The 12,086-nt window shown below is 44.6% G+C and overlaps 1 protein-coding gene across 1 annotated transcript in view; it reads right to left on the reverse strand.

The window, feature by feature from the left end:
- The window catches only part of LOC144274675 (butyrophilin subfamily 1 member A1-like), a 28,610-nt gene extending 16,570 nt beyond the window's left edge, over positions 1–12,040 (reverse strand). Inside the window, exons 1-6 of the mRNA XM_077833684.1 lie at positions 11,924–12,040; positions 8,707–9,054; positions 7,234–7,515; positions 5,213–5,317; positions 3,718–3,738; positions 2,371–2,391 (exon numbers count right to left, since the gene is read on the reverse strand). Coding sequence (XP_077689810.1) covers positions 2,371–2,391; positions 3,718–3,738; positions 5,213–5,317; positions 7,234–7,515; positions 8,707–9,054; positions 11,924–11,990 — 844 coding nt within the window. The 5' untranslated portion in view covers positions 11,991–12,040. The remainder of the gene's footprint in view (positions 1–2,370; positions 2,392–3,717; positions 3,739–5,212; positions 5,318–7,233; positions 7,516–8,706; positions 9,055–11,923) is intronic.
- Between the last annotated feature and the right edge of the window lie 46 nt (positions 12,041–12,086).

Consider the following 12,086-nt stretch of genomic DNA (forward strand, 5'->3'; position numbering starts at 1 on the left):
GTGGGCAAGAATCTGGCCACAGTGATCCCTGCCTCTGCCACCACCAGGCTGTAGATCACTGAATCTACAGCTGAGTGTGAAGGCTCCAGCTGGTATCGAATGCAGCTGCCGGCCTTCTCCAGGGCTTAGGCCACAGTGAACCCATCAAGCCCATGTTCCAGTCCCTTCACTGGCTCCCAGGCCCCTTCTGATGCCAGTCTAAGGCCTTGGTGTTAATCTGCAAGTCAATTAAAGAATCCAGCCCCACTGGAGGCTGTTTGTGAGTCGTCCAGGTAGGAGGCTACAGAGGCAGAGCATTGTACAGGGCACCCAGGTTGCAGGGTGGGACCGACACAGCTACCCATTACTCTGGATTGTACCCTGGGTGTGTCACAGTCACACCCTGAATTAAAACTCACTGGCTAAGCAGGGGGCAGAGATGCCAAAGCCCAGTGAAGATCAGAGGGGGTGGGGACAGGTGTTCCTGCTTGATGCTATGAACTCCCCTTCGAGAGCCCTAGGTACCATTTGACCCTCCCCTCCCCTCTCCCGTGTTGAAAGCCAGAGCTGATTAGACTCCATGGAGAGCCCTTGTTTCAGTTCAGTGGTTGCAAGAGCTGAAACCATTGATGAGCAGGCCTGGGGCCAAGTCGCAGACCTGGTGTGGGGACAGGGCTGCAGGGAACAGCATGGAGACGCAGCAGGAGACACGGCCTGCTGGAGCCCCTGGGCAGGTCGGGGAACCTCAGAAGGCGCCGTTGCGGAAGTGGCAGTGGGTGGCCAGCAGCAGCCGTGGTAACCCCAGTGGAGCTGAGCGGTGGCAGAGGGAACAGCAGCAGAGAAACCAGCAGAACCCGCGGCAGAGGCATCAGCCAGCGGGGCAGAGACAGCAGCCGCCGCGAGCCAGTTCCAGAGGCAGGAGTGGCAGCAGAGGCGTTGCTCGACGTCCCTCACCCTTTTTCAGGGATGGGAGGTAGCGAGCAGCCAGGGGCCTAGGTGCCGACTTCCCCTCTGGCCGGTGGGTGCTGAGCCCCTGCTCCACACCAGGCCTCACCCCCACTCCACCCCTTCCCACAAACCCCTGCCCCACCTCTTCCCACCCCTGCTCCACCCCCCCACTCCACCCCTTCCCCAAACCTCTACCCCACCTCTTCCCACCCCTGCTCCACCCCCTCATTCCAGCCCTGCCCCAAGTCCCCACCCCTGCTCCGCCCCCGCCCCACCTCATTCCACTCCCTTTCCGAAGACCCCGTCCCCACCTCGCCTTTTCCCCGCCTCCTCCCCCTTCTTCTCAGAGAATTCTGAGTGCCGTGAAACAGCTGTTTTGCGGCAGGCAGCAGGCACTGGGAGGGAGGGGGAAGAGTTGGTCAGCGAGGCCGTCAATGGGTGAGATGCACTGGTGGGAGGGGGGAGCTTGGCTGTGGGTGGGTGCAGAGCACCCACGAACTTTTCCCCATGGGTGCTCCGGGGCTGTCGGCACCTATGGCCAGTAGTGACACTGATAGCAGCAGCAGCAAGCCAGTTGCAGAGGTGGAGGCAGCAGCGGACGTGTTGCTCAATGCTTCCCCCACCCCCACCCCCCAGCACCACACACACACACAAACACCCTTCAGGGGTGGGAGGTGAATCCATGTGAGGGCACCTCTGAACTCTGGGTCTTGGCTGATTAAGAACAACCACCTGTGAGTGGGCTGCAGCGGCGGGAGAGGGGAGTGGTGTGTTACAGGTCATTCGCTCATTGGATTTTCACATGGCAAGGTGGGAAACTGAGGCAAAGGACACTGCCCAATGTACTGTGGGGTGGGGGTTTGCTTAGGGTTACATGCTTTCGAATCATGGCTGTGGTGTTTTCCCAAAACAATGCTGGGTTCCCTTTGCCTTGTAATAAAAGTTTTCTTTTGTTACACTCAGGGCGGGTGAGTGGGAAGTTTTGTCTCTTACCCTGTATCTACACTAGCAGGCCCCTGACTGACAAAAGTTTCACCGACAAAAGCACCGGTGTGGACAGTGCTATGTTGGCGGGAGACACTCTCCCACCGACATAGCTACTGCCGCTCGTTGGGGGGGGTTAAATTATGCTGGTGGGAGGTCGGCATCCAGCGGCTACACGGGAGAGCCCATTGCAGGGAGGCTGCAGGGGTACGGCTGTGCCGCTATAAGCCTTAAAGGGGCCATTGTAGAGCCTTAAAAAGGCTCAGGAGTGAAATTTGCCCAGATTATTGGGTGGGGTCTCAAAGTTTTTCTCTTTTGTGATGCTAAGAGGAACCTTGGATACTGCACCCAGTCCTTGGTGCTCCCGACTCCACCTGGCAGAAGGGTGAGAGATCGAGAGATCCAGAGATAGTTTCAACACCACGGAAAAGGCTGCATTCGAGAAATAGAAACACTTACCAAGTTCACGTTGAAGATCATCTAGGTAACAAAGAATCAGAAACAAATACACACTAATTAAGTGCATCTCTTCGAGGATGGAATCAGCCCCAGACTCCCATCATGCAGCCTGTCCCTCTCATACCCATTGATCCAGGCAATGGGCAGGGAAACTACTGAGGTCTGGGGAGAAGAGTCCCTTTCCAACCCACGGGCAGGGCACGGAGCACCTGCGAAGTCCCATAGGGTGTGGCTACACAGCAGCTGAATACCCCCAATTGACCCATGGCAGCTAGCCAGGCTCACAAGACATGGGCTGGGGGCCTGTAAAATTGTGGGGTAGACATTTGGGCTCACTTTGTGTCTACACTAGAGTAAAGCACCAAAAAATAACTGATTATCTGCATGGACTGACAGTTCTGAAAGTTTTGAATTCCCCAGGGAATTAGGGCCAGATTTTTAAAGGTATTTAGGTTCCTAACTCCCACTGATTTCAATTGGCATTAGGTGTCCAAATACCTTTAAAAAGCTACCCTTAGAGCCCAATGCCGATTCCTTGCATATTACATGTTCCCATTCACTTTGCTGGGAGCTTTAGATATGTACGGAATGTAATATTGGGCCCTAAAATTATCAACGTTTTTCTTTTAGTGATGTGACTTGTGCATTTAGCATTGGATCCTACACTCGTTGAAATCAAAGGCACAGCTCTAACTGATGTTAGTGGTGCAGCATCAGGGCATTCAAGTTTTTCTCATTTAAAAAATAAAACACGAGGAGACAAATTTGAACGAAGTTTTCTTGTTGGAGGAAAGGGCACAACACTTACCAATTTTTGTATCACGGTTCCCTAAAAAACAGAAATAAATATAAATTATTGTTAGGAGCCTTTTTCTCCTGGATATACAGTTGTCTGAGTTTTGTGAAAGTTGAACATCGTGTCTCACTTTCCATAAAACCAGTTGGGGTGAAACTGATCAGGCTTAATCTCATCCCAATTTCCTTTTAACATTAAACGAAAAAATGAACAACTCCTCCTCCAATATAATTACACACAAGATCCACATTGGACCAAATTATTTACTTGTCAGATGAGGCAAGAGGACATTTGAGGGCACAGAGTCCTCCTGGTCCCCCATGTCATGGTGCCTCCAGCACCATGTGGATTTCACCCTCAGAGAAGATACATTTCAAAGAACATTTTTTTTCTGGTTTTCTCTTACCCACATACTGAATAATTATCAATACATTATCCCTGATATTTCATGTGATACTCAAATTGATCTCTGTTTAATAATTATCATCATAAATAATAAACAGCAAACAACTTAATGGAAAAGGTTCCATGTGGAGAAAAATTGAATTTACTGATTTCTCCAAGATGTTTCCCTAGAGAAATGAAATAAAGCAAACAGATGGAAATACAAATTATTTAAGAAGATTTCTAGTTAATGGAGATTTAAAGGAGTGTTTTCATGATATGAACGCCTGGCCCCTAAATACCAAACATTTCATTCGTGTTTTACTAACCATGTGGCCACACTAGAGTTAAGTGTCCAACAGTAACTGACTATTTTCAAGGATTTACAGTTCTGAAAGGTTTGAATTCCTTATGCAATTAGGGTCTGATTTTTCAAGGCATTGAGGAGCCTAACTCCGACTGATTTCAGTGAGAGTTAGCTCACCATGTACCTTAAAAAAATCTAGCCATTAGAGTCCAATCCTGCTTTCTTGTATTATCTCTCACATTCCCATTGGCTGTGCTGGGAGCTCTGCGGATGCAGACTGGAATTTCTGGCCCTCAAATTATCAGCATTATTTTTTAACGAAATGACTTGTGCATTCAGTGCTTAATCCTCCACTCATTGAAGTCAATGGCAAAGATCTAACTGATGTTAGTGATGCAGTATCTGAACTTTCATTGTTTTCTGGTTAAAAAACTCCACCCCAAAAATTCACAGATAAACAAAGAAATACCCTTATGAGGAGTCAAATTTGTACAGAAGTTTTACTTGTTGGAGGAAAGAGCACAACTCTTACAGATTTCTATATCCTGTTCCATTAAAAATAAACAGAAATAAATATAAATTCTTATTAGGAGCATTCTTCCCTTGGTTATACAGTTCTCTGCATTTCATGAAAGTTGCACAGAGATTATACAATTCATGAGCCTTTGAAGGGTTTCATGTTCTCAACACCAGGAGAAAAAGGTTTCCCTTCTCCATCTCTGACTTCTTGTTTCTCACCGTAGTCAGAACTCAGGTTAAGGCTCAGAGCTCATGTCTATTCAGACCCCTCTTTTCTACTGTGTATATTTTTTTAATATTATCTATTGGGATGAAATTTGCCAGGCTTTGTCTCATTCCAATTTCTTTTTAACAGTAAATGAAATCACAGACAACTGCTCCCAAAATAAAACAGCACACAATCTTTATGGGGACCCAACTCTGTCCAAAATATTTACTTATCAGAAGAGGGAAAAATACATTAACTAATTCCCAAAGTCCATGGGGACTGAAGAGGGAATAACTGCACAGCTGGGTGGGAAGTGAGCAGAAAAAAGTGAGGAGTGAAGAAGGTTTGGGATCAATCCCCGCCCCTTCCCCAAGCGCTCCATTCAGCTTAACTGAGGCAGTTCTGGGGGAGAAATATTCTGGGTCTGTAAAGGGCTGATGCAGATCACTGCCTCCAAGAGCAAATGGGAACCTTAGTAACATTTCCTTCCCTGTGCTGCTGCAGGGAGCACAGGGCAGGTCCGTGCTTCCCCTGCTTGGCCCAGTGTAAAATTTCATTCTTCCCTTTTTTCATTTATTAGAAGAAAATTTCTTGTTAATTTCACTAAATTTTCCCCTGTGACGTTTACCTTTTATTTTAAATAGATAAACAGTGAGGCCAATGAAACCAAACAAAACCAGCAGGATCACACTCAGAGCCACCATCCATGGATTCACCCTCGGGAAAAAGGAATCTGAAAAATAACCCCCCAGGATTTGCATTAGTTTGGAAGCAGGGACAAAACTAATTTTTTTTCTATTGCATGTAAATATATAAATAGTCCCCAGCAGGACGTATGTGAAGTAAGAGTGAAAACATGACCCCCCGGCCCCCATGCTGCACAAAAGACCAAAACCTGATTTTAAAAATTACTCCAACTAACACAGCTTTAGCACTGATTAAGCTGTGAATGAACAGGCCTGGTTTGATTCATGGTATTCAGAGCTGTATTGAGTTCAGGGGCAAATTCTCTGCTCACAAAACCGCATTGACTTCAGTGGAGTTATGCCAGCAAACAATTTGGACCTCACTGTTCAGCAACATTCAGAAATTGCAAGAGTAATTACAATGTTTTTCATAGATTCATAGATACTGAGGTCAGAAGGGACCATTATGATCATCTAGTCTGACCTCCTGCACAACGCAGGCCACAGAATCTCACCCACCCACTCCTGCAAAAAACCTCTCACCTATGTCTGAGCTATTGAAGTCCTCAAATTATGGTTTAAAGACTTCAAGGAGCAGAGAATCCTCCAGCAAGTGACCCGTGCCCCATGCTACAGAGGAAGGCAAAAAACCTCCAGGACCTCTTCCAATCTGCCCTGGAGGTAAATTCCTTCCCAACCCCAAATATGGCTATCAGCTAAACCCTGAGCATATGGGCAAGATTCACCAGCCAGATACTACAGAAAATTCTTTCCTGGGTAACTCAGATCCCACCCCATCTAACATCCCAACACAGGCCATTAGGCTTAATTACCATGAATATTTAATTTCCAAAATCATGTTATCCCATCATACCATCTCCTCCATAAACTTATCGAGTTTAATCTTAAAGCCAGATAGATCTTTTGCCCCCGCTGCTTCCCTTGGAAGGCTATTCCAAAACTTCACTCCTCTGATGGTTAGAAACCTTCGTCTAATTTCAAGTCTAAACTTCCTGGTGGCCATTTTGGTGAGTCACTAATAATTTCCCCAATTATTTTGATGTATCATAATTGCAATGAATCCAAACATTAAGTGCTAGAAATTGATTCATCTTCCTTTGCTGGTCTTGTGTTTACAGCATTTACATCATCTAGCCAGGGTGGGCATTTCAAACATGCCTAAGGCCTTCTCCACACAGGATTCCTGCACTGGTTTAGTGAAATTGGTGTAACACTCATGCAGTCATTGTTACATTGATTCCACAGCTGACCACGTAACAGGACTCCCCCAATTTAACTAAACTGATTGACAAAACCTTAAACTGTAAATCAGCTGAAGAGTGTCCTTTATCCATTTAGTAAAAATCAGTAAGGAACTGACTTACACTAAATGCACAGGACACTCTGAAACTGACAGAAGAGCGTTTAGACGAGGGGTTTCATCAGGAGATAATCAGGGCGGCTTTTGTGTGTAGACAAAGGCAAAGTGAGTTATGAGCACAAGTCCTATTGAATGTCAACAGAAACAAGCCCACATCATTTGGTGACATTTCACTAATTGAAAAGGTAGCAAACAAATGATGGTGTAAAAACTGCTACATTTAAAAAAAATCACTGAGGAGAAGTTAAGTTTTTAGGAACAAACTCTTTCAAGGTTTGGTGAATATTTCTTCCCAAAATCATTCTTTTTTTTTAACTATTTTTTTTAAGTAAGAGTTTCAGGAGTATCAGAGTTAAGATTAAATTTACATGAAACCCAAAACTCTGATAACTCTGAATATGCAAAATTAAGGCAATCAGATTGCCTGAGTTGTGACCCTGTTAAGGTTCCAGTATCTGAACTTCTTTGTTTTTATGTAGGTTGTAAAATATGCACAACTGATGCTTCAGTTCTTTGTTTCCTAGGTTTTGTTTTGTTTCTGATGGAGGTGATTTCAGTATGTGGGTTTAGCTGGTAACTGACCTGCTATATAAACTGTTGATTCCTTTTCTTGATTGAGAATGGTGTTCCTGATCAAACAGGACAGGTTCTGGTTTGAACGTTCTTTTATAATAATAGAATTTTCTGTTTCAAACAGGCCACTATCCCCGAGGGATTTTGCTTCAGAGAGCGATGGTAATTCTTTCCCACTGAGATCTCTCCAAAGAACCTTGGGCTCTGGATACCAACCAGCCGATAGACAAACCATCCGGATCCCTCCATCCTGGTGACTCGCCACAGAGATGAGAGGATTGGAGCCCAAACCTAGAGGAAAATTACATAAATGTGTGATAAATCAATGGGGTAACTTAACAGCTAAAAAAGGATGAGTGATAGATTGTGGATCCATTACTCCCACTCGAGATCACTTGCTCATATAGAAGGGATAAATGAACACGGGAATTTCTGAATTCCCAATACGCATGGACACAGGAAAACACGTGAACAAATATTTAAAATAATTTCACTGAATAAGGAGAGATATTTTCCTCTCCACCCAAGAACAGTGGAACATTGAACACCTTTGGAAATCCGGCCACTTCGTTTAAATACCTAGTGGGATATGAATTTTTCAAAAAGCCAGATTTTAGTATATTGGATAAACATTTTGATTGTTCTCTTTTTAAATAAATAAATAAATCTAACTGGCTCCATGGTTCCTGTGTCGGAGCAGCAGGGGAAAAATGCTCGTCCTCATCTGCTAGTGGTAAATACTTAACTTGTCCCCGCCCCCACCTTTATGTGGCCTCAGCCAATCAGAAAGCTGCAACTGATTTTGACCGCACCCCTAAATAACCAGCAGTAGTGACCATGTCAGAAGGCCTGTACACGTGGCAGTCCCACCTTAGCCACGCCTCAGAATGACGGCCGAGGAATTGGAAGACCAGGAGCTGTCCGCACGTGAGAGGCTCCAGCAGCGCAGCTTCACCTCTGTGGTGCTTCAGTGTAGACACTACTTACCCCAAGGGCAGGACTTCTCCTGGCGTCCCAGGTGACACCCATCTCTGAGAGGCAGGAGCTAGGTTGACAGAAGAATTCTTCTGTTGACCCAGCCCTGCCTGCATGGCAACTTAGGTCAGCTTAATTTTGTCGCTTATGGGGTGTGTATTTTTCAAATCCCTGAGAGAGATAGTTCAGCTGACCTACTTTTTTAGTGTAAACCAAGCCCATATTTGTCTAGAAGTCTTTTCCCTCCTTTCTCTCCCTCCTTTTGGAGTTAGTCAAGAACATCTTTTGGGCAAGGAAGTCTCTTGACCATTCTGAAAATGTCTTTAATAAAATGTTGGGAAAGTTTTCAGCATATTTTTCAAAGTGTCTGAATGTGGTCGTGTGCTGAAATCTAGTCACCCTGTGTTACTCTAAAATAATTCACAAGTTGCTAGTCACAGTTGTTGCAGTAGAAAAGAACAAAAACTGCAGCCCAGCGCTGAGATAATACAGACAAGAGCAACTGACCTGCTATCTTCAGTTCCAATAGGGCTTCTTCATAAAAAGAACCATCTTGAACAAAACAGTTGTATTGTCCTTCATCTGAGCTTCTGATATTAAGAATCTGCAAGGAAACATTCCCATCTAGGATGCCATCTTTCAAAAGCTCCGTCCTTTCATGATAGTCTGGCATCTGCTCTCCATATTGATCCTTTCCTCCATGATACAGGTGCACAACTGAAAAGAACTCAGATCGGAACCATCTCACCTCCATGTTCTCAGCGCTTATCCTGGGGGACAGGTGACAGGGTAACACAATGTTCTCACCCAAAATGGCAGTGACAGGGTGATCAGGACCCATCACTCTGAACTGAGCTGTGAAATACACCAAAGCAAAAAGAGAACAACCTCAGAGAGAAAATAAAATATATTCATGACTGATTAAATAGGTTCATACTTTCCAAAAATTCAGCCTGGGGCAGACACCTGGTATGCAAATTTCCAGCCTGAACATTGAAAATTTGGCACAATAAGAAACAACTGAAAAGGGTGGGGGGAAGAGTTACATTAATAAGTGACAGGCCAGCTCACGTATAGGTGTCACTGATAACTCCCCATATATTAATTTGACATGCCACAGAGCCATTTCAGTGCCCCGTGAACGGACAGGGTGACCTGAGTATATACACTGTGTACCTGAGCTCTGTGATCTGTTCCGACTGTCACTATATTTCTGATGTGATTTCTCAGCATTGGTTTTAATATGAGAAGGATGAAAAGATGAAATCCTGACTCTACTGAAGTCAACAGAGATCTCCTAGAATTTCACCCTAATGTTTTGGGACCCAGCTTCTTTGGAGACCACCACATCTCACCTCATATGAGGACACAATTTTCATTGAGATCAGCTGAGGTTCTTGAGTTTCCCACATTTGTCCCCTCCACCTGTATTTAGTGAGACAGGGTCACTGCCAGGACATTTTCAGTAAAGGGTCTTCAACTCTGGGACCCACATGCCTTGACCTCACTGAGCCAAATCACTTCAGCTTTAGGCCAGTTGGCCTTAGTGTTTGAGAAAGGATTGGGTCACAGAGGACGCAAGCATGTGAACTAGGATGCTCAGCATGAACCAAGGTGTGTAGGGCAGCCCACAGTGGAAATGCCAAGGTCAGGGAAGGCTGCAAAAAGGAGAGCAGCTTCTCCCAAAACTGGTGGTTTACACTATAGTTAGATTCACCAACCAGTCACAAACTGTGCTCCTGATCCCCCACACTGGTTATCAAGAAAAGAAATCACACAGCCCCCTTTACTGTATCTCAGTCTCTGGCTCCCAATCAGCGAATAGGTTCAGTACAGTGAGACATTACTGAAAACTCGATTCACTTTACAAAATGTTCTTTTAATTCCCCAAAGGACCAGACACATTACCAGATCAATACTAGTTTGAATCTTACCCAAAAGACCATGCTGCCAGCCAGTCCTTTAGTATCTAAAACTAAAGGTTTTATTAGAAAAGAAAAGGAACGAAAGAGAAGAGAGTTGCTAAATGGTCAAAGCAATCAGATAGATAGATATGAATGAAAGAGAGTTCAGAATCCATATATCAGGTTCTTAGCAGCACTGGTGAGTTTGCTAGCTTGCAAAGTCCCTCTGGAACACATCCAGAGCTTGGATGGTCTATCAGTCCTTTGTTCAAAGCTTCAGTTTGTAGGGAAGTTACTCCAGAGGCGAGAAGCAGGACTGCAGACAAAAAGGAGAAGATGCAGCTGCCTTTTTATATCCTTTGCCATGTGGCGTGTACATCCTTTGTCCCAAACACAAGCTCACAGCACGTGGGCATGAAAAGGTACTTGGAGTCCCCTGTCCATAGGCCTGTCCTTACATGTCCTGAGAAACAACGAGGAGTCCGGTAGCACCTTAAAGACTAAGATTTATTTGGGGCATAAGCTTTTCCCAAATAAATCTGTTAGTCTTTAAGGTGCCACCGGACTCTTCGTTGTTTCTGTGGATATAGACTAACAGGGCTACCTCTCTGACACTTGTCTAAATGTCCTGCTGACTCATGGCCCCGGGCTTCTCTCAATGGTCCATTCCACAGCTGATTGCCTTTGATGGGACATCAAGCAGTCTGGATAGTGCTGATGCCGGTCTGTCTGAGGGTGTCACCCAAATGCACAGCAGAAGATTGACACACAAATATACCACACATATTTATGTCTCACCATACAAAGATGATACATACCTATAAACAAGCTTATCATATTTAGCAAATCATGCCTTTTCCACTGATACGTCATATAGAATCATAGAACTGGAAGGGACCTTGAGAGGTCAACAAGTCCAGTCCCCTGCACTCATGGCAGGACCAGCACCACCTAGACCATCCCTGACAGGTGTTTGTCTAACCTGCTCTTAAAAATCTGCAATGATGGAGAGTCTACAACCTCCCTACGCAATTGATTCCAGTGCCTAACCACCCTGACAGTTAAGTTTAGGTTGGACATTAGGAAAAACTTCCTTTCTTGCTGCAATTTAAGTCCATTGCTTCTTGTCCTATCATCAGAGGTTAAGGAGAACAATTTTTCTCCCTCCTCCTTATAATAAGCTTTTAGGTATTTCAAAACTGTTAACATGTCCCTTCTCAGTCTTCTCTTTTCCAGACTAAACAAAACCAGTTCTTTCAATCTTCCCTCATAGGTCATGTTTTCCAGACCCCTAATCATCCTTGTTGCTCTACTCTGCACTCTCTCCAATTTGTCCATAACTTTTCTGAAATGTGGCACCCAGAACTGGACACAATATTCCAGTTGAGGCCTAATCAACGCAGCGTAGAGCAGCAGAATTACTTCTCGTGGCATATATTGTATAAGATTTATTGTGATTTTGTAATATTGGTATCAATGCTATTATAAATGGTCACCCATATTCCATACAGCCTCACACACAGATACTATAATGATATAAGTATCCAGATAGATAGAGAAACTGCGTTGCCTCATATGCAGCGGGTGGAGAATTACTCCCCCAGAAGGGCTGGGGAGGAAGTGGAGACTTATTTACTGATATTGAGCCAATCTGAAATTTGTTGTAGGGGTGGATTTGGGGTTTTTTTTGGTCTTGGGTTTTTTCTTTTTTTTTCTTTTTTTTTTTCAGTTTTGTACAAAGGAGTGGAATAGGCATGATTTATAAATCATTCCGATGAAACAAATCCTACAACCAGCAGCAGGACCAGTGGGATTCCTACCTGATTCCAGCTTGTGAATGTGATAAGTAATGAAGAAAATGACCAAATGAGGCAGAGAGGTGATCATTGTGGAGCTAGGACAGAATGAAAGAACCTTCCTCTTCACTGTAACTTGATCTGGACAACAGGCTAGGGAAGAGAGAAATACTTTCCAAAACATGTT

This window comes from Eretmochelys imbricata, chromosome 14, assembly GCF_965152235.1.
Source record: "Eretmochelys imbricata isolate rEreImb1 chromosome 14, rEreImb1.hap1, whole genome shotgun sequence".
In the NCBI taxonomy this organism is placed as follows: domain Eukaryota; kingdom Metazoa; phylum Chordata; order Testudines; family Cheloniidae; genus Eretmochelys; species Eretmochelys imbricata.